At 43.7% G+C, this 22,904-nt stretch overlaps 1 protein-coding gene across 2 annotated transcripts in view; it reads left to right on the top strand.

The window, feature by feature from the left end:
- Positions 1-502: 502 nt before the first annotated feature.
- RAI14 (retinoic acid induced 14) overlaps positions 503-22,904 on the top strand; it is a 133,468-nt gene continuing 111,066 nt past the window's right edge. Inside the window, exons 1-2 of one of the 2 annotated variants that reach the window (XM_036884895.2) lie at positions 503-699; positions 21,415-21,498. In XM_036884895.2, the coding sequence (XP_036740790.2) occupies positions 21,463-21,498 (36 nt within the window). In that variant the 5' untranslated portion in view covers positions 503-699; positions 21,415-21,462. Of the gene's footprint in view, positions 700-1,100; positions 1,232-21,414; positions 21,499-22,904 lie in introns of those variants that run through there. The other variant, XM_036884896.2, reaches the window with a different exon arrangement.

Raw genomic sequence — 22,904 nt, 5'->3', positions numbered from 1 at the left:
TGAACCATTGGTTCTGTCAGTCCAGAGAACGAACACATTTTACTTTCTGTTCAATAATTTTGGAAAATACCGATTTGATTGTGGTGAGAAGTCTCTTATCAGTGACTTTTGAAACACCCCCTCGGCCACAAACGACTTTGGAAGTTGACCAGAAATAAATACTATTTGAGATCTCATCTGTTCTAAACCCCGGGGTCAGGGCACGGGTGGTTTCCACTGAGTCCAGGTGATGAGGATAAAACAGACCCACGGGGAAGGGTCCGACGATCCGTGCAACGTTCAAGCAAGTCCCTGACGCCCAGGGAGCGCGCGCACGAGCTGGGGCGGCGGCCGCGCCGGGAGCACCTCCCGCAGGTCCCGGCCGGAGCGCGGGGCCGGTCACCTGACTTGCGGAATTTGGGGCCGCGCGCCGTGGAGGGGAGGGAGTGGTTAGCAGCTCCCTCCCCGCTCCCGCGGGATCCAGGTCGGCAGGGGCCGGCGCCGGCCGGCCACGTGGTGGTGCCGCCGCTGCCCCCGCCCCGCCCTCCCAGCCCGGGAGCCGCGGCGCCCACTGACCCCCGCAGCGGAGAGGAGGAGGGACCGAGGCGCAGGAAGCCGAGCAGGAAGCGAGCCCGGCGGCCGCGTTTTCCTGGGGAAGCGGCGGGCGGGGTGGCGCAGCCAGCGGGGTCCAGGAGCCGCTGCCGCAGCCGCCTCCATGGGGTGAGTGCGCGGCGCCGAGTTGGGAGGCTCCCCGGAGCGGGGTCCCCAGCTCCTGTCCCCGCCTTTGTGTCTGGGACTCGAGCGAGCAGCGCGGCGCCGGGGACGGCGCGCCGGGCTGAGCGGCTTAGCGGGGTGGCAGCGAGCGTCCCGCCACCACTCCCTTGCCCGCCGCCGGCCGCCAGCTGTATGCAGAGGACAGACTTGGGGCAGAGGGAGGGAGACTGCTGGGGATCCCGATGGAGAGGGAGGACCGGGCCAAGTCAGGAGAGGGGCTCTCTCCTTCCCGCCCCTGCCAGTCGCCGGCGGGCCGGGGCAGGGCGCGGACGGGGAGGGAGCGCGGGTGGGAATGAATGACCAGACCCCGGCCGGGCGTTCCGGCCCAACGAGTCCGCGCTCTGCCCCACCTGCCCGGCCCGCCTGGCGCTCCGCTCCCTGCGGGCGCCGGCTTCTAGGCTCGACCCGCCTCCGTGCTGAACTTGGAGGAGCTGCGAAGGCGCGGGCGGGAGACTCCAGACGGCTCCGGCGACCGAGGGTCCGCTATTGTTCCCTTTCTTACTCCAGGGGACCCTTCCGTTGGCTCGAGGGTGCAGGCGAAGCCACTCCGGGCCTGCGACTGTCTCCCGCTCTTGTCATTTTGCCCGCCGCAGCCGCGACAAGGGCCGGGAGGAGGGATGCTGGAGTTGGGGCAGACCCGGGGCAGCTGGCACTTGGGGAAGAGGGAGGGTGTGGAGCCGCGCGAGGGGCGCCCGCGGCCAGCTCCAACCTCTGCCCGGCGCCGAGGACTCTCCCTCACCTATTTTCCCTTCGCTGCGGGCTCAGTCAGGCTGGCGGCCGCTGCTTACTCCCAGCCGCGGGCAGGGGTCATTTGCGCACCCCGGGCTCACGCGCTCCTTTCCGTTTGGACCGCGCACTCCCCTTCTGTGCGGGGGAGTGGGGGGGGAACTTAACCGTGAGAGGCGGCCACCGGCGATGCAGCCAGTGTGAAGTGGAGGAGGTAACAGGTGACCCCCCCAGCGGCCGGGGCTGTATGCCGAGGCTTGCACTTCTCGGAGGAGCGCTGCTTAGCACAACTTTATTTCTAGTGATGAATGGGGCACATCTGCGGACTCCAGGACGCTCCCCTCGACCCCGCGGCTTCCCTTGGCCGCAGGCCCACAGGTGGTTTTGGACGGGTCTTCGGTTTCCTTCCGGGAGAGGAATTTCTTTCCAAGTTGCCCGGAGTGGGGAAACATTGCCGGTTCGCTGGAGAATGTGCCCTCAGGACTGCGAGGGCCCGGCAGAGGAAGGAACTGGTTTTTAGTAGGACTCAACAGAAGCTCAACTTAGCCAGGAAAGTCTCTGCTCTTTGAGGTTTGAACAAAGTCGGAGAAGAGAGTGCGGCGCGCGAGGGCTGAATTTTGATCGCTCTGCGCCCAGCCTCCCGGGGCCCAGTTCACAGGTGTGGCTGGGAGTTTTATTACTGATGAATGTAATCTGATCATCTTTTCTTAATGATGCCTACCAGTGCCATATTTTCTCCCTTGGGCTTGTAAAATACATTTTATGTCAGGAAATCTATCCAGTTATAATTTTTTTTTTTTTTTTTACTAGTGCTTGCATAACAGATTCGGAGAGGTGGTCCCTTGTTGGGCTGTCGAGGTTTTTGCATCTTCATTCATTGAGATGCTTTATTAATGAATTTGTTGTATCATTTACTTCCTTAGATTTGTTTTATGACTTTTTGGGGGCAGTGGTTATAACCCTGTTGAAAAATTTTATTATTATCTGTGCAATTGAATAACAAGATTGAAGGCTGGGCCCGGGAGACTCCACGAGGACATGATACACTAGTCCCTGCCCCCAAAGTACCTGGCAATGGAGCTCTGTCTCCAGACTACCGCTTCTCAAAGCCTCTTCCACGCAGGTGCCCATAGTATCATTCCCACTTTACAGGTGAAGACATGGAGGCTTGGAGATTACAGAATGTTATGGAGGTGCTTTGTTTCTCTGTCTGCCTTTCAAAATAAAAAGTATGAAATATTTCAGACGTAAGTAAAAGAATATAGTGAGGCTTCCATTTTTTCCACTACTTATATTTAAGAGTTGCTTATCTTTCCATGTTTGCTTTGTATCTCCCCAGTAGAAATAAACTGCAACTACAATATTTTATCCATACCTTCTCCTTTTCTTCCTCCTCCACCCTCAGGTAATCACTAATGTGAAGTATACATAGTTTCCAAACATGTTTTGGTACTTCTTTATATTCTATATCCAAGAGCAATATCTGCCAGCTTGTGTATTTAACATAATTTTACATACGTGGCATGATTCTGTATACATTGCTTGCATTTTTTATTTTGTCATTATGTTTTTAAGGTACATGTAGATCTTGCACTGCTACAGAGAATTCTGGTGTATGAGTAAATTATAGTTTACTCCCTTGTCAAGAGAAAATTAGAGTGTCTCTAGTTTTTCACTGTTATATTTTTTTTTTGCCAAGGAGAGTTGATCTGTTTCCACTTTTTTACTGTAATCAGCAGTGCTATAATCATCTGAGACCTGTTTATTGTGCACAAGTTTCTGTTACATATCTATACAGTTAGTGGACAGTGGGCTCTTGGTAATGCTGCATTTTTTTCTTTCATTCCTCAACAAATATTTAGGGTGTATCTAGGGTCATTCTTGGTTATCTGTTGATGAAAAAGGGAAATTGATCCATTTTTAAATCTAACAAGAGCGTGTTGGCAGGATTCTTTTGCTTTTCAATTTTCTTTTTTTTTAAATAAGAAAAGTGCCTCAAACTATAAAATGAAGCATGGGACAAAACTGCTGGTGAGTTTGGATACTCATTCTGAAGGCTTTTCTCAGCCAGTCACTGGCAGTGTAACCTAGGAGTACTGACTCAACCTTCTCTTCCTCGTTTTTTCAAGCTTGGCAAGATTAAGGTGTTTGAAGAAGCATTGTAGGCTTGTTACTACTCTCAGCATTTATGAAAATGAGGCTGTGTTAATGACATTTTGCTCCTAATTGCAATCCCTTAATCTGGAAGCAGTTTAAGGTATTTAAACACATCGTCTTCCTCATTGTTCCTGCAAATTGCCAGGCACATTCCTGCCTCAGAACCATTGCATTTGCTGTTCCCACCGTCTGGCCCACTTGTACCTCTGTGGACATGCTCCTCAAGTCCTCCAGTCTATCCTCAAGACACCATTTTAGCAGACCTGGTCCAGCCAGCCCCTATACAGCATGCCCAGCCCCTCTGCTTTATTTTCCTCCATGGCACTTAATCACCTTTTGCCATATATTTTAATTTATATTTGCAGTCTGTCTTTCTGCACTAGAATACAAGTTCTGTGAATATGGAGTTTTGCCTCTCTTCTATACCTGCCATATCCTTAGGGTCTAGAACAGTGTTATTACTAAGTATTCAGATGTTTGCTGGATGAATAAATGTAACTTTTTTGATGTGTTTTTCTACTTGGAATTTCTCCTCTAGCATATATGTGATACCCTAAATGGTGCTGGTTGTTCCGCAGTTGTAATTGAGTGCCACAGATGTCATCTTTACCAGTTCCATCAGGATAAAAAACACATCTATAAAGGAATCATGCTATTTAAATCTGTGTGATTTATCCCACAAAGCACTTGTAATATTTCGTTCTGCCAACATTTGCCTAAACCTGAATTCAGAAGAAAACCTAAGTAACATGGTGCTGGGAAGCACATCCGTTTTTCCTTTTCTTGATAACTTAGTTTTCAAACATTTTAAGTGTGGAAGATGCCATGGGATGGTGGCTGTCCATTTCACACAGTGTCTATATAAACAGGTCAGCAATGGTCCCAAGTAATGATAACCACACCGAATTTCTAAGAAAAGTACATTCTCTGAATTATTGCAGCGGGTATATTTATCATTGCTTGACTTTGTATATTATTGTGAGGGTTTTTATTTTTTCCTTTCCCTCTTGGAGGAGGGGTTGATGACCTTAATCTGAAGATCCAGTAGTAGTCAATATATAGGTAGTAGGGTACCTAAAAATACTTTAAAAATGGTCACATCATCAAATCCTTATGTCAGGTACTGAAAATATTCACTGTTGTAGTACCATGTGATATTTTGTTAGAAACCAACTGAATTTTCTCTACCTTGCATGATGAATATAGGAATTGACAAAACAAAATATATCAAAGGCCTCTTGGGTATATTTTAAATGGGTGATAGGGAAAACAAGTCTAAAATTTTTTCCCATTAACAACTTATATAGGTATATGATACTGATGGTATCCTTTAAAAAAAAAAACACTGGTCTATTGAAGTACAACTATTGTATCCTCTGTAACAAAATGATATTGAAAGAAATCAGTTTATTACAGATCAGATAAGCTGAAAACTATAAGCATAAATTACAGGATTATTAGGATGCTGCATGATTTAGGGATTTCTTCATTTTGGTTTGTTACTACCCATGAGCTAAGAAAAGAAGCATAGGCAGTTTAATGAAGGAGAAAGATTGTTAATCTATCAGTTTCCCAACTCCCAGCCATCTATAATGAACAAAAACTAGTCTTGGATAGCTCACTAATGATGGGTATTAGTAAATTTGGTTCATATTTTAATAAGTACTTTACAGACTTAACTGTGAGGTTTAAAACAAGACAAAGTATTCTTCCATCTGAATGAAGTATGCCTCGTTCTTTAATTTTATACTGTATGTGTCCAGAGGAGTATCTGTCATATAGTGGGTGATTAACCTTTATGGAGATAAACACAGTACCCAGGAGTTCTAAAGCCCCTCATGTTGCTCTTCTGATACTGAACTATCCTAGGTGAGGAGAATGTAAGCAATAATCAAAAGGTAGAGGAGTGAAGGTAGTTAGCAGCAAAATGCAGGTTGGAATTCAGAAGTTGTAGTTTTATCTCTGTAGGCAAGTCACTTAACCTCTCTAAGCCTTGGTTTTCTTACTTATAGTAAACACCTTTCCTCTCTGTCTGCCATTTGAAGAAGTCTGTGCATTGTGTTCTGACTGCTTCACCAGCTGGTTATATGAGACAAGTCTCATTAACGTTACCTATGATTCAATCCAGTTCTTTCCATAGTAAATGGCGTTCACTGGAAATACAGTGTCTTGCCTTATAAATTCCATGGCCACTGGTTAACCCTGGGCAAGGGGAAACCTTTGGGAGTTCTTGCTTCTAAAAGAATAGAGTCCCATTGTGAGAAAAGTTTATTGTAGTCCAAGAAGTTTACTGTACAGTGGAAGAGAATACATAGACTTTCTTGCTTTACTTTTTGCCTTATTTGACATGTAGAGAACACCAAAATTGATTATCAAGTAACCTAACATAAGCAATTCATCCTCTGCTCTATCAATTTCCCTCATAATCAGTTATTTTTTAAACCTCAACTCAACTCTTCTTATCTCTATTAGGTATTGCAATTGGTACGAGTAAAATCTTTGTGTTTCCTTCTTTATGACTTCTAGATGAATTCAGTTTGCTTAACTCATAATGCTTTTCATTTTCAAAGACTCTAAAATTAATAGCTACAGCAGCATCTACCTCTTTTCACTTCATCTGTCCAGTTCTTTTTGCTGGCTGAAGTGATAGACTCAGCCAGGAAAAAAAAAAAAAACTCTGGCAGATCTCACTAGTAGGGAGTATAAAGCTGAGCAGCTTAGCTTCCTTTTGCTCTGGAGCAGCACAGAGGAGTCCATTTGGCAAACCAGGGAAGGCCACCTGGCAGTGATTCTTAAATATTTTTGAGTCAAAGATAAACACTTTTGCAAATCTGCAGGTTTTGGGTGATTTTTTTCTAGGAAAAATTCACTTTTATATATAATAATGCTGTACATTCATAATCTCTGTCAGTTTCAAGAGGTTCAAGGAACCCCCTGCATTCACCCTATTTAAGAACCTTTTTGGAATCTCCAGGTGAAGAACCCAAGATCTATTGAATGTTACCTAGAATGTTTCATTCCTGTTTAACAGCCACCTCTTAAGGGTCGAGTATAATTAGAAGGGCTCTATTTTCTGTCATGTGCCCCTATCCCCTAAATCTGATAACCTGTAATGTGTGAGTGTAACCTAATTGTGGGTTTTATACCTCAGTTGGGAAACCAGTCTCTGGTTGCTCTGCCAACTAGCCTATAGAATATTGACCATTTTTTGAAACTATATCTATTGGATGCAATAAAATGCTGTTTAGAAGTAATAAAAGGTGGATCTGTAGTATGATTATTTCACAGAGATCTGATAAATTCTTGAGTTTCTCACCCAAAACAACATATTTCGTGGTCTAGTGTTGGGCCTGCACTGTCTTCTGTTCACTGTGTGGCAGCAGTTTCCTCACTTTGCTGTTGTAGGGGGAGCCGAGATGTCTCTAGGCCCCACCTCACTCCTAGGTGCCACTCCTAGATTCATGGGATAAATCTCGGACTGCTCAGCCTCATGGCGGAACTATCTTCAATCTGCTGTCTGTTTTACCCTTCCCTCCTGGCCTCCCAGCTTGGTGGGGCTGCCTCCGGGGGGATGTGAGGAAGAGAGAGGGCCACATTTCCTAGTTGCGGAGCTGCCTCCGGAAAGCCCACTCTTCCAGAAGAAATCATCCTTCTGTGGGAAGTTGCAGAACTGAGAGAAGGTAGTGCTGCCATTAGCCACACTCAGGGAGCTCATTCTGTCACTTCCACATTCAGCAGCATCCTCAGTCTCTTTAGTCAAAAATTGGGCCAGAAGGGATGTGGACCTGCCTGTAACAAAGGGTGAGTGATGCAGCTCTTTGGACAAGTCAGTTTAATCTGAGCACTATCTCTGTGCCAGGCATTTTGCTCATGGACTTCAGCTTCCAGAGGTCTGTGCTGGTCTTGTTCATTGTCAGATTTCCTGTGAACAGTACACGTTGATGGCATCATGGAGTGCTAGAAGATCCTTGGATGATTGGCAGTACCTGCCTTTCTGGAGCTTGGAATTTCAACCATGCACCTTCCCAGTCCACTCTAGCGCAAAGCAGATGATTAGTCTTTGGAACTCTTACAGCTGAGACTGAGCCCTAGGGAGGTGGAATGACCCCTTGGAAAGTGACACTGTAAGAGGCAGGGCTAGATCCTTAGCTCTGGCTGTTCAGGGCACAGGGTTTCTAAATGTTGTCCTTTCCTGTTTCTCTTAGATGTATACAGTGACTTGGGGGCTTCTGAAGGTAGCTAATCACAAGTGTCATCAGTGAGGACAACAGGTATAGACTTTGGCTGTATCAGAGACTAGTGAGGAGTCACAGGTGAGGGCAGCCTCATGGCAGTGACCTGAAGGTCAGGAGGTCCCAGAACCCAGCCGCTTAGCAGCCTGCTGAGCGAGAACCATGTAAGCAAATCCATTTGTCAGGCTTTGTCTGTGAGTTGACTTCTGTGCTGAGGCTCTTGATTTGACAAGAATGGGCACAGACTTGACCATCTCCTCTTATGAAAGTTGACATGCTGGTTGGTGATTGATGATTTTTCTGAAACGAAAGAGCTCACTAACTTGTGTGGATGATTATGAGCTGCAGTCATTTCACTACCAGGAGAAGCAGCCCAGCTATCTGTCCTCTGAGGACATGGGAACCTGGGAGCCAAAAGGCTTATGGACAGGCTGGTTATACTTAAGAAAGGCAGCCAGAAGGAAAATACAAGCTAGGGCCCACCCACAAATATTTGCTGGGGCCCCAGGAGGCATTGAAGGGGCCCTGAGGCCCTGCATTGAACCACATGCCAGGAGGTCCTAACACAGGGCTGGGTGGTGGTGGGTAGCCCACCATTCTAAGTAAATCTTATTTGAAGCCCAATCCTCATTCATCACAGGTGCAAGTTGCTTAAAATGCTCTCAGAACCTTCTTGAAACTTTATTTAAAAAAAAAAATCCTTAAATTCTTTTTTTGAGTGGAGAGGGGGAAATAATTTTTCTCTCAATGAAAAAAGTTATTTCTCTCCTATGAGCTGTTATAAATTGGGAAAAAATATTGAAAATATAGGTAGAGAAATTATAACTAGTATCTGTATACCATCTAGATGTCCTAGAAGTTTTTTAAAGGAAAAACACATTTCTGTCACTAATCTTATATATATATATATATACACACACACACCCAGTCAGCAATCAACTCTTCAGTAATTACATTCTTTCTGTACTGTACAACTTTATATCATGTTGGCTGTGCCATTTGTTTACTTTTTCTATTGCTTTTCCTCTAGAGCCCCTAAAAACCAGAAAAACATCTCAAAATGACTCCTGTCTCACTCTCTCCTGGCCAATCTATTGACAGCTGTTACTGTTCCTGCCTTGTTTGACAACAAACTTGCTTTCTTTCTCTTCTTTAAAACAACCCCAGATTATTTTAAGTGCATACCCCTTGAAACAAAGGGCATTTGATTCTCATTACATTGAAAGTGGGTGTTTGTATTCCCAGTGGCAAAAGAAACAGAGCAGCTCCCCTATCCTGGCGACGTCTGCCTCAGATGGCAGCCTGCCCGTGGCTGTAGGTGCTTCTGTGTGGCTCCCAGAACAAATAGCACCTGTACTCCCCTGCCTCATTCCTATTTTGTTGGGTATTGTTTTATGATTTCACTTTTATTATATCAGTACTTTTGATTGTCCTGAAGAACTGCAATGTTTCATTTTCTATAGCTGGAAGAGAATTGTTACATAGGATATTAGAATAATTTCTTAAGGAACAGAAATGTCCTAATGATAAGGAAGCCTCTTAAGTATGTAAAAGTTCTGCTTTTCCAAATCATTGCCAAAACATGGAAACCTCCACCCTGATCTGTAGTTTACCAGCTCAGCTGAGTATAAAAATAACCACTTCACTTCCCTGTAATTATCTTTACATTTTTCTCTGTTAGTGACTTGGTGTCTTTAGCAAAGTTATGCGGAAAAATATTTCTTTTTTGTTTGATGAGTTCCCTGCATATGCTCTGCATATGAAAAAGACAAATGAAAATGCTTCCCTTGCCTGGAATGAGCAGGGGTGTGTGAGTGAGGGCAAGCAGCCAGAAGGAATGTCTTTTTCAAATTGGTCCTTTCAGACTTCCTAGAGGGAGCTCTGTTTGTGCCAGCAGCAGATCTGAGGACTGTTAAACCTTTAAAGTCATCTAATTTTCTTTTTGGAAAAAACATTAAATAGTAAAAAGGTTGCTCTGTTGGTCAGACTCTTTTATATTATTATTATTATTACTAGTGTTGTCTAATAGGCAGTCTGATGTCATCTTTTGGACTTGGGAGCTGAGTTTAAATCCAGCCTCTTCCATTTATACTGTGCTACTTTGGCCGAATAAACTTTCTAGGCTGCAAGTTCCTAATCTGGAAACTGGAAATAACAATAGCATCTAATTCTGGAATGGTTTGAGCATTAAATGACATAATACTTGGTTATAATAAAACAGTAAAAAAAAATTTGCAAAGTACACAATTTTGCAAAGTAATCATTTAAGTAAATGATAGCCATTGTGGCTATTATTGCAAATGTTATTTATTAACCTATCTTTCAAAAACTGCAAATAGATTTGCCAATATAACGTACCTGCCCTTACATTCTGTCACAATAAAGAGAAGTTGCCCATGTTTTATTGCAACACGTCTGCCTTACATCTTCTATGTAGTTCACAGTCATGTTTCCCTGTATCATCATTCCTCCATTTCAGCTTTCTATTATATCATTAGGTAATGTGGACAATGTAAAGACATATTTCCTGTAATAGTGACCAATCTTATTTCAAATTGCACTAACAAGTTCCTCGGTCTTACCAGACAACGTGTTTTGTTTCAGTCATCATCTCAGCACAGAGCAGTAAAATCATGGCCAAAATAAGATGGTGGTACTTAGAATAAAGTGATGGGGAAGTTTTATTTCCTGCTGCATTCTTTGAAAAACTGTCCAATTGTTGATAGACAAAAATATGAACCTGTTTTCTGAACCACATATTAGTAGAGTAATAGTTGAGTTTGCATAGAAGCCTGTCAGTCTTGAGTGAAACTTGCTGGTTGATTATTTCTTCTGCATGTGTTAGAGTGAATCTTTGAAGCTATAGTTTTGATTATCATTAACTTGTAGTATTTACTAGATCTGAGTTTTATGTTATTAACTGAATGGCTAAACATGGCAACATGGTAACATATACATTGTCTGCTTAATGTCATGCCTGCCTTGTTAGTAATAAGGTGCTGTTCTTGCTAAATGGATGCTCAGTCTTTGAAAAGAAAATGTAAATAATCTCTCTAATAGGAATATGAGTAAGCTACAAATACAAGCCCCATAGCCATTTAAAATTTTCTAGTAGCCACAAAAACGGCAGAAGAACCAGGTGAAAGAATTGTAATCTATTTTATTTTACGTACTATATCCAAAATATTTTAAACATATATTCATGTACTTATTAATGATATAGTTGACATTTTTTCATAGTCTTTGAAATCCATTGTGTATTTTCCACCCACATTGCATGTCTGTTTGCATTAGTCATGTGGCTAATGGCTGCAGTATTGGACAGCAGTGGTCTAAGGAATATGGTCTTGTAGGTGCTGTTATCTCAGCACCACCTGACACCTAGAATGCCTTCAGTAAACACATATTTGATAAAGCTTCCCATGTCATTACCCAGTTACTTGGGATTTTGCCCTTAGCTTTTAGCATTTCTTTAGAGAGGTACAATAGCTTCATCACAAACTGTTTACACACAGTATAATGGACATTTGTGTTTGGGTTTACAAATCTGTATCTCTCTGCCATTCTACAAGGGCACTAATCTACATGGGCCTTTTTTACCTCCTCTTGTAGGCAAGGGTTGTGTAGGGTCCGCATTTCTACATCCCCTGTTTACTTAGCCCATAGTTGGCATTCAGTGTCTGTGAGCAAATAAAACAGTATAGGCTTATTTTTCCTCTTAAATCACAAATTCTTGAGTGGCCTTGATATATTTCCTCTGTGAACCTCCCAGCATCAGCTGCAAGGTATGTGGGTTTGTAGATATGTGTAGATATGTTGGGGTGGGGGGAGCATGTCAAATCTTTGTTACTGTTAATGGAACCAGTCCCCATCCTGTATGTTAATACTGTTTGCTTTTCATCCTTGAACACAGAAAGTGGTTGAATATGGAAAGATGGGTGGTCCGGAACATCAGATTCAGTTAACAGGAGCTGTCTCCACTGGGCAGGAGGTTCTAGGCCCTCCATATAGTATAGGCATGGAGCAGCCTGTGGCTTCTAATGGAAAACGATATGAAAGCCTTTCCATTTGCACTGCCAAGGCAATAGTGTGGCAAATCTAGGCTGGCATAGCCCCTGGGGAGTGATGCATTGGTGGCTGAGCCACCATGTTAGGCTTCTCTTCCAGGTGTCCTATTTAAAATAAATTAACGTGAGTGACAGTGTGTTTGCATATCATATATTCAGCAGTATTCAACGATTAACTGCCTGGAGGATTATCCTTGGACCTTGAGGCCTCCTGGTGAGCCCCAGCACTCCACCCTCTACCCCGGGGCAGCTTCCCCACTGTCTGCTCCTCTCTCCTCAGGCCCTCGTGTCCTGAAGGTTTTCCTTAATTATCCTCAACTGCAGCTTTGTTTCCCTCCTTTGCTCCCCTCAGCTCTGGGATGCAGAGGAGGTACGGTCCCCCCAGTCCCTCCTGAAACCAGCTGTTACAATGACTTTTATTTCATGAGGGTCTTTAAATAGTCTAATGCTGTTACTTTCTACATTTGTGATTGTTTTCATAGTCAGCTGGTTCCTGAAGGAGAGCCAAAGAGCAGCATATACTTTCAGAATGGAAATGGCCCCAGAGACCCACACTGGGCTTGCTGGCTGGATCCTTTGTGGTGAGGGGACTGATAGAAGTGAATAATGAATGGAGGGCTTGGGGCTGGTGGGTGGCAGGTGGCGAGGGCATGCTGCCTGGGGCAGGATGGATCAGGGAGTGGCTAATAGCCAAACAAATGAGTGACAAATGTGCCCTCCCTAACATGCAGCTTCAAAGGGGATGTTCAGGTCTTCCCACTGAATTTTGCCCAGCGAGACTCTAGAGTATATTTGACTTCTGTAGGTTCATGAGGTGCATTTAGCTACAACCGACTTGAGAAATGAGCTGAACAGACAGAAATGCAAGCTTGCAAACATGCTGTCGAAGTTCCAGGCCCCTCTTTCACTGTGGCACCTGAGGTGACAGCCTGAGCAAGACTGAGTAGGTGAGAAGGTGCCAAAGGCTTTGTCAGTACTGAGACTACCAATGACAGAGACAGAGAGCTAGAGTGTACTAGCTCAGGCTACATGGGGTGTCTTGGCTCCTGTGTCCCCAAATCCTGTGCTAAGACGGTGTGGCTACAGCAGGGCCTGAGGGAGCCCAGCTCTCTGTACAGGGCATGGGTAGCTGCTAGGCCCACAATTTCCCAGTTTTTCCACCAGAAGGACAGTCTTTCCTTCCCCTCCTCTTCCCATTTCCTCTCCCTTGCCACCGTTCTCCTTCCCCACTTCCTCTTCCCTTCGCCTCCGACTCCAAAAATCCCAGGGAGAGTCTCTGAATAGCCTTGCTGAGGACGTATTCCCATCTGTCCTGGAATAGCTATAGTGAGACTATGAGCTGGTTGGAGGGGGGTTTGGAGGAGGAACAGTTTTCTAAAAGGCTGGGCACTGAGGATCAAACCGGACATCACAGGTCCACTACGGCATGGAAGGGAGGGTTTTTGTGCCCAAGCAAATGAAGAAACCTGCCTTCAGGTGGGCAAGCACGTCGTCTCTGTTGAACTGTAGATAGGAAGCATGCTTTTTTGAATATATGATGTTCGAGTGATGTCCAAACATGATAGTTCGAGCAGCTGAAATAAGTTTTGTGCTCCATCCACACTCTTACTCCTGCTCCTAGGACATCAGAGTTCACAGAATCTGTTTTAACTTATTTTTTTCCCTTGCTGTGAAAAGTGCTTGTGGCCTTGGATACATGCGTAGAGAAATTCAGCAGGCCAAACAGAACCGCTGTGGTCATTGCAAATGACATTTCCAACACTCGAGAATATGAGAGTCCAAGTTAGCCCCATTCTGAAGCCAAGTCAAAGAAGTAGTGAAATACATGGTAAGCCAACATTAGGCAGTTAAATCTTTCTAGGGTAAAAACAATTAAATGTAACCATAAATGGAGAAGTCTTGCTCTCTCGTGCTAGAGAGGTCTTTCACTACCTAGCGACTTCACCGATTGACTTCCTTTTCACATTTTATGTTTGATATTTTAAAAAACAGTTTCAGGAGTTCTGATTTATATTCCATAAAATATACCAATTTTAATATACAGTTCAGTCGCTTTCAGTAAATTTATAAAGTTGTGTAATCATCACTGTTGTTCAGTTTTAAAACCATTCCCTCGCCCCAAAATGATCCCCCTCACCCCCATCAGCAGTCACTCTATTACCATTCCCAGCTCGAGACAATCAGTAATCAACTTTCTGTCTCTATAAATTTGCCTTTTCTAGACACTTTATACAAATGGAATCTTACAATATGTGGTCTTCTCTGACCTTCACTGAGCACAATGGTTTTGAGCTTCATCCAGGCTGCAGCATATATTGCTCTTTCCTTCCTTTTCGGTGCTGGAGAGTATCCTATTGTATGGGGAGCATGTTTTTTTTACCTGGTTGATGGATATGTCAGTAGTTTCCACGTTTTTTGTTTTTTTTTTGCAATTAGGAATACTGCTATAAACATTTGTGTACAGATCTTTGTGTGGACATAAGTTGTCATTTCCCTTGGCAAGAAACACAGGAATGGAATTGCTGGGTTGTATGGTAAATTTATATTTAACTTCATAAGGAACTGCCAAACTGCTTTCCACATTTTATATTTCCAGCAGTAATGTCTGAGGATTGGACCTGTATTTTTAAACTTGATTGGTTTTCTTCGGTTTCAGGATGGGTGAACACCAAGGAATGGACTTGGGAGGAAGGAGCTACGGCACAGGGTGCAAAAGCCTTGCCGTTTACGGTTGATTACTAGGTGTATGCAGGGCAGCTTTTCTTCTGGAAAGATGAACATGTGGTGTGTTTAGAAGGTGCTGTTGACATGAACATCAAAGATCTGGAAACATGGACTAGGGAGGGCGTTTTAGAGATGATCTTAAAATAACTTCAACACAAAGGATGATCATCCCATGGAGTTTCTTAGTCCTAGAGTGATTTTTATCTTCCAGAAGAAGCCTGTTTTGATTAAGGCTGTGGTTTTTAAATTGCATGGATTTAGGGCACGAGGTGACATAGGGGCCTTTCTTTGGTAGGCTCACTGGAATGTGTGAGTAGCAGGTTAGACAGACCAGATAGTAACACTGCCAGAGCGTAGGCCAATTTTGTATGAGCGCTGCTGGCTCTGACTGATTTGTGGACCAAGTTTGGTCCTGGTTGATGGCAGGTTTTATTTTTAAAGAAGAATGATGTGCTTGTCAAGAGAAATGTTATCCCCTGGATAAAGGCGAGTTGTGACTAGAGGGAGGGATATTAATATTCTCAAGAGAGTTTTACTGCATGGTTATTATGATAACAGTAACTGAATAACATTTATGTTTTTAAAAGAATGGGGTCAGTTATTTTCTTTGGGGGAAAATAAAAAGAGTATTTTAGAAAGGATTCAATGCCCAAATGAACCTGTTGCTTATGTCTCCCCTGGCCCCCACCCCAACCATTTCTCTGCTTTATCATGTGGGCAGTCTTTTAACAAACCTGTACCTTAGTTAATTCATAAACAAGATGACATTTATGAAAGCACTCAGACCATAACTAATGCCTAATAAGATATTCTTGTTTACACATTTCATGTATTCATATTTATCTGGTTTCCTGAATATGTCTCCTAAAATGTAATCCTAAAGCAGCTTTGTTTTATGCCCTACTATATCTTTAAAATTTATTCAGCAAAGTTAGGATATCCCTTGCCTCTGAGTGAAATCAGTGACTTTTCTGATAATTCTACGATTTTAAAAAACGTTCTACAGTCAATTTCAATTGCTAAATACTCTTTTTTATGGAGGTACAATTGACATAGAACATGCTATACACCTGAAACTAATATGGTGATTTGCTCTTTATGTATCCTACAAAATGATCACAGTAAATCTCATTAAACATCCATCACTATACCAAGTTAGAAATTTTTTCTTGTGATGAGACCTTTTAAGTCTACTCCATTAACAACTTTGAAAACTGCAATATAGTGTTCTTAACTGTAGTTACCAGGCTGTACCTCCTGTCCCCAGGACTTCTTTATGTTGTTATGGAAAGTTTGTACCAACTGACCGCCTTCATCCATTTTGCCAGCCTCTCACCCCTGCTAAATACTCTTAAGTTAGAACTTAGAATGTCCCATTTCAAATAATAATAAAACATTCAAATGTGATTTTAAAGAATCTTTCCTCTTTCCGTTTTCCCTTGCTATCCTGCTGGCTGCATGTAACTCATGGTTTGTGTTCTGTCCAGGATTGCAGTGGTTAAGACTGGAGTGGGGTGTGGGTGTGGGGAGGATGAGAGGTAAGGGCATGAGAAAGCTGTGACTGGTGCAGAGCGAAATGACAGGTGTTCTGAGCTGAGTCTTGCTCTTGGGCCGTTCCCTGAGGTGTTATGGGCTAAACTGATATGTTGAAGTCCTATCCCCCAGTACCTCAGAATGGGACTGTACTTGGAGATTGGGTCTTTAAAAAGGTAATTAAGGTGTGACAAGGTCATATGAGTGGGCTCTAGTTCTAGGTGACTCGTGTCCTTAGGAGAGAGGTTGGGCCGCACACAGGAGGACCATTGGAGACACAGGGAGAAGGTGGCCATCCAAGGTGGAGGACAGGGGCCTTGGAATAAAATCAACCCTGCTGTCCCCCTGGATGTGTGTGAGGGCTTCCGGAGGCCTGTTACTAATTTCCTGCCTTTGCAATTATACTTTTGAAAATTTGCATCTGGAACTGGCCACTGAACTTTGGAATGGAATATTTTTTGTTTCTTTGTGCTGCCAGTTTACAACGAGTGCTTATTCATTTGCTCAGCCACAGTGAACATCCACGGAGCAATGACTCTGGAGAGTCTTGCTGAGGTTAGAGGTGAGGCCTTGGGCCCATCTGGGATGGACTTTCCTTACTGAGCAGTTCCTTGACGAGAAGCATGGAATCTCATGCCAAAGAATGGAACAGGCCTGTTGGTTTGGGGGACTCCTTGGCTGCCGCACAGTATCGGGTGAGACCTCTGTCCCAAGAACTTGCCCCCAGAGCTCTGGCTGATGCTCCTTGCTCTCTATTGTCACTAACATTCCACTCTGAAGGGGCAGCTCCCTTAGCTAAGCTCAGGGAAACAGCGCCTTGAGAAGAGGGCAGGCAGGGGAGGAAAGGGAAGACAGCTGGTAAGACTGCATAGGCCAAATGAGGCTGGTCTTTTAAAATGTTTAGAACTTCTTGTGCTTTCATGTGCTGGGTGGAGCCTGACCGTTAGGGTGCATTTACTGTACTCCCAGTGCGGCTAGTCTGTGTCTCAGTGCTCGCTGTCCATGCGTTTGAGACCGAGGAGATCCTTGCTGAGAGGGCAGAGGTAAAGTGTAAAGGCTGTCCTGGCGCCTACCTCACAGTATTCATTCATGAGACATTTATTGGTATATATATATATGCCAAAGGTCAGAGCCCAAATATAAGCAAAGTGAAAACCCGACCCTGAAAATCCACTTATTCCAAAGTAAGCAGGCAGTTGGAGATGCACATTTTTCCAAAGTAAGCAGGCAGTAGGAGATGCACATTTTCACATGTGCTGCAGTAAATAGGACTGTAGAACCCTCACTCACATCCAAGGCCTGAAAGGCTCAGAGTGTATGAAGATTGGGTGAGGATCTTTCTTTGGAAAGAACTATGCAACAATTCCCACCACTTCTCATGAGAGAAGCTTATAGGACCACTTGGAGAGCTGGAACAGGCGTCTGACTCTTGCCTGGAGAATCCAAGGTGGGCTGACAAGATGCTTCTCCTCAGCTTGCTCCAATCCTGTGTTTCCTGTAAGGCCAGTTAGACTCGTACTCCTGTTAGGAAAACTTCTCTGACTTTTCCCAGCCCTCAAACATTTCCACTCTTTGAAATTCTGCAGTATTTGACCCCCAATGATCAGAGGGTTTTGTCTCATTCTCTACTTGTATCATTGGTCAGTGTTGAATCCTCCATGATGCCTGCCCAGAGGTACCATAACCTAAATGTCTGCATGTGCTGAAAATTCCGTCTTACTATGACAACAGATCTGCTGTAGATGAAATACATTGGGTGACGGGGAGCAGTGCTCATTGGCCTGTGCTTCCCATGTTCTGTTCTGTGTTCTGGAAGCAGTGACGTAGTCATAGGCACAGCCTTATTTATTCAAGAGGGAGAGGCTTGAAGCAGCATCCATGGAGGAGTTCAGAGGGCATGAGGTGCTGTGTGGTTAGGGTCATCTTTTTTGGGAGGGTTGGTCTGGAGAGACCTCTTGCAGAATGTATTTGTTTTGCCATATTGGGATAATTGAGTGTTTATATAGCTTTTGGTTAAAATTCCATCTCTGTTGCAGAGAGATTATTGTCTGAGGAAACAATCCAGTGCTTAGGGGAGAAAGGTGGATGCTGGCAGGGAGAGAAGGGTTTTCATTTTAATTCCTTACAGTTGTTGGATGCCTTCTTCAATGCTTTGGGTTTTAAGTGTGATGTTCTTCCTAACTCAGAAGAAAAGATTCTGAAGCCTGTCTGGGGTGTGCATTAGTGCCCTGGTGTTGCCGAGGTTTTGGTTGAAGTATCCCGTGTGCCACGACGGAAGAATTAGCTAGTGGGGGGACATTGGTATTTCCTCTGCTCCTCTAATGCGGTGATTCAGAGGGACTTATTTCAAACCACTGCCTTTGAATCCTGTGGTATGGTGTCTCCGATGCTAGTGTATTCTTGTGATTTGGGAAAGTGTACATGTGGGTTCAGCTCCCATTTGCTTTTGCAAGTTAGTGTTCCTTAGTGGCCATGGGTAACAGCTACTTTCTGTCCTGGATAAGGGTAGCCCATGTTACATTATTTTTGAGAGTTACATTATTTTGAAAGGGAAAATGGATTAAGAAACTGTGCATCTCTGCACCTTGCCGATGGACTCAATGTCACGTGATCCCTGCAGCCCAGTGATGGAGCTATGTTTCAGTGGCTTATTTTGGAATAAACTACTATTTCTGCTCAATGGGTAGACGATCTATTACTAATTTAATGACCCCATCTACAGTTCTTTTTCTGAAGTTACCATTCTGTAGGTTTCCAGAACTCCTTTACCCTTGAGTCCATCTCTGGCCTGGAGTTACATCCATGGACCACCCAGCTTTCACACACCCAGAGCCCCAGTGCCAGGAAGACATTCATTTCACAGCTACTATTGTCCCCTGGGAATTTTTTGGATTATTTGCTTTATTTATTTAATCTTCTTCAAATAAGTTTGCATGCTTCTCACTGTCATGCTAAACAAGACAAAACAGCCAAAACCAAACACACAAAAAACACTGGCACAACACCTGTGAACACTTCCATGACCGCAAACAAAAGTCTTAGCGGCGGTTGCCTGAGATGTGTTCTGTGGCTGAAAAAATGCTTTGGGTGAGTCCACCTTGGTGGGCCACGAAGCTGGTGGGTTATCCAGACTTCAGCTTCTCTTTTCTCCCCCTCCTGCTGCATGGATTTGGCCTCTTTCCTTGGTCATTAACACTTTGCCCAGAGGGTAGAAGGAATTGAACTCACAGGATGATTTCCATTTTCTAGCTACAGTTGGTAGAGAATCATGAGCCCATAGCAGTTTGGGGATATCTATTTTATTTCTACTTGGATTCATCAAAAGGTGGTTTTGATGTGAAAAGGGGCTGCTTTATAAACCAGTGCAACTCTGAGAAGTGTATTCCCTGCCCCAGCTTCCTCTATTTCAGATTCTCAAACTTCAGTATGCAAAATCTTCAGCCTAGAAGATGCCTGGGTCTGCTCCCTGAGATTCAATTTCCAGAGGATCTGGACTAAGATTTTGCTATATCCTATTGCCCTCAGGTGTTCTGATTAAGATTAACTAGGGACTAATTTTGAGAAATACTGTCCCTGAGTTTGCACTTTGCTGTTTGGGTACCTGCCTAGCCTTTTCTGTGGTTAAGTACTTGGCAGTGAACAAGGTGTAATTACAGTGGGTATGGTTTCCAAGGTAACATGCATTCTGCCACTCCTGCTGAAGCTGGGAAGATTGAAAGGGACCACAGGCAAAGTGCCGTTAAAGGTGGCCTCCAGATTAATGTCATCAAAGTGCTTTACGATGCCTAGGTTCATTAAAGGCCTGCTTGATAGCAGCAGCAATAGGGAAAGTCAAGTTAAAAGCCAGAGTTGCTGGACAGCGTTTGGAGGCAGTGACAGAGGGATAAGTACAGCCATTCAGTGGCTTGTGTCTTTCCCCCTCTATCTCTTCAATCACTTAAGTTCAGAACGATAAGGACGGTGGAGGAACATGAGATGACCTTGAAAGGCTTTTGAAAAATAAAGGTCAGTCATGGTAAACATTTGACCTGTATTCCTTAGTTCTTAAATGGATGGTCCTGTTAAAGTTCTGCCGTTCCCACTTTCAGTCAGGTGAGGCATGGAGTTACATTTATTGAGTGAGTGTATGCTATGGGATGGTAACTTGCAGATAGATTTTCTTGCCTTTTTGACCCAAATGCAAAGGTTCTACACTTTCTACATTTTCCAGGTTTAAGGATGAAAAGGTAAAGTCTGGATCATATTTTTAGCGCAGGCCCCCCCCTTTTTGGTTTTTGTATTAAAGCTGTAGGGCAGTAGAAAAAGCATTCAGCTGCCAGTCAGGCTTCTGGGGTCTGGTTCTGAATTTCACCATAAACAGACTTTCAGCTGAAGGCAAGTGTCCACCTAACTTCTGTGAGGCTCCATTCCTATCTCTGGAAAATGAGGGGCTTAGGCTAGCCCAATAGTCTTAACTTTTGAAGAGTGACAACCCCCTTGCAGAATCTGATGAAAACTGGGAACTTTCTTCCTGGCAAAAAGTACATACATATTTACTCAAAAAAATGGCATTCCCTGTCCAGGGGACCACAGACCCCCTCCTAAATAAGATAATTTCTTAAGACTTTTCCAGCTCCAACTCATAATTGCTGGGTCCCCCAAGGACGTGCGTAGGGGAGTCTTTCATTGCTTAGAGTGGCTTAACTGAGGAATGAAGTATTTGATGGAGGAGATTTTATTGTTGCTGGCATTTTTTTACTAACTGCCCTGCACATTTAGCAGGAAAAAAAAACCGCACCGAGAAAAACAAAATAGGGAATGAATGGCATCTAGAATATGAATTGTTTCCCTATCATTTTTCACTCCTGTGGCCCTTCAAAAGGAGGTGAATGGTGTGATTGTAACAGGAGGGATGTGTTAGAAGAATTAATTCAGCAAGCAGATACTATATTGTGTACAATGACAGCTAAGTAGTTACTTGTTCTACTGTTAATGTTTGATATGTTGGGATAAAAGAAGTTTTAGTTAACCTGAAAATGCCAAAAGGCTCTAGGGTAGTGTATTATGAGCGGAAATAACCTATGTTATTTACCACTTCTTAGCTCTCAACTCTGACCACCTTACTAACTGAACCCCAGTTTGCTACTCATAGCCCCAAAGTGTAATCCAATCAGGAGGGAATATCTGTGTTTATTTGGAAATCTAGATAATTAGTTTATTTTGTTCTTTCTTTCTTGGCTTAGGTGTTGAAAAATCTCCTTTAGAGCTTTGGAAGGCTGAATGGACTAAACATGAAGAGCTTGAAAGCCAAGTTCAGGAAGAGTGATGTAAGTACGGGATGACCCCCAGTTGGCCTGCCCCAGCGGTGCTCCTGCCGCAGCAGGGACCGCCTCCACTCCTGCCTTGATAAGGCACTGGGTTAATTAACTGCAGAGACCAGAAGTAGTCTAGGCCTGAGCTCAGGGAGGCTTCTCTGAATGGTGTGCTCTGGGTTCCTTGCTGTTTGTGTGTATGGCTTTATAAATGACATTTTAAAAAGTTCCCAGAGTCTGTGCCTTGTAGAGAACGGAACAATCAAATTAAAATCTTAAAAGCATCAGTAAAAACCTCAGCATTTGAAAGTCCCCAAAATGTGCTTCAGATTGTCATTTTTAGAAGAAGCTAGTTTTATGACCGTGGTTAAGGAATTATGTAGTAGCATGGTTTGTCTTTGGCTTTAGGAAACCTTCTTACTCCCCGTTAAGGCTATTGTAAAAATATCCTTTGCTGCAGGCATATTTACGTGCCCTGAATTCCTGGGGTTCTTACTCATTTGTTATCTGTCATAAAGACTTTGAATTGGAAGAACCAGTTATAATGTCAGAATTATGAACAGTCTCCCAAAGGAGAAAATGGAGAAAAATAGCATTGGGTTTATATACAATGATATTTTAACAAAAGGTCACCTTACAAACCTTGCTGGAATTCCAGTCTTGTGCTAATGCATTCTGGATGCTTTAAGCAGAATTATTGAATGGGAGAGATTCATGGAAGGGAATTAGATGGAAGCTTAGATATGTCACCCTCATCATGGGCTTGCTTGCCTATCACTTAATATGAGGTTATTAAAGGTGAATCTTGATTTCCTTGCTTTGACATAAATTATATGACAGCTTGGCACTACTGTGTTTTTGCAATAAATGGAGGCTGCGTCTTTTTGGCTAACATGTCGCGCACGCATCCTTTTGGCTGAAGCTTATCTCCCAAGGCTGTATCATGACATGTAACCTACTGCCCTGATAAGGCCCAGACCAGACGAGATGCTTGTGGGATGATTGCAGAATCTTGTCTCACTTAGAGGTAGTTAGAGCCAGGAAGGGTTTTTAGGAAAAAGTTGGTCTTACCTTCTCATTCTTCAGGTAAGTTAACTGAAACTCAGAGAATGTGAAGTGACTTGGTCAAAGTCATCCAGCTAGCCTTTGGCCAGTGAGAACAGAGGTCATCTGACTTCCTTAATCCTTTGCCCCTGCCACTGCCCTGAGGAACCGCCTCCTCGTCTGCTGGTTACATGATAGTACAGCCTACGGGTCTCATTTCACTTTCAGCTAAGAAGGAAAAGGCATTTAAATGGAGGCTGTTGTCCTGTTGTGTTGATATGGGTTTGTAAACTGTGTGGCCAGGTCAACAAATCTCTTTCCCATTCTGAGGGAATTTGGATAGCTTCCATTTACGTAAGTCGAGATTATTTCAGCAA

The sequence above is a fragment of the Manis pentadactyla genome, chromosome 2 (genome assembly GCF_030020395.1).
Source record: "Manis pentadactyla isolate mManPen7 chromosome 2, mManPen7.hap1, whole genome shotgun sequence".
NCBI classification, from domain to species: domain Eukaryota; kingdom Metazoa; phylum Chordata; class Mammalia; order Pholidota; family Manidae; genus Manis; species Manis pentadactyla.
Note: the sequence above shows the minus strand (reverse complement) of the source record. Positions and strands in the feature narration are given on the sequence as shown.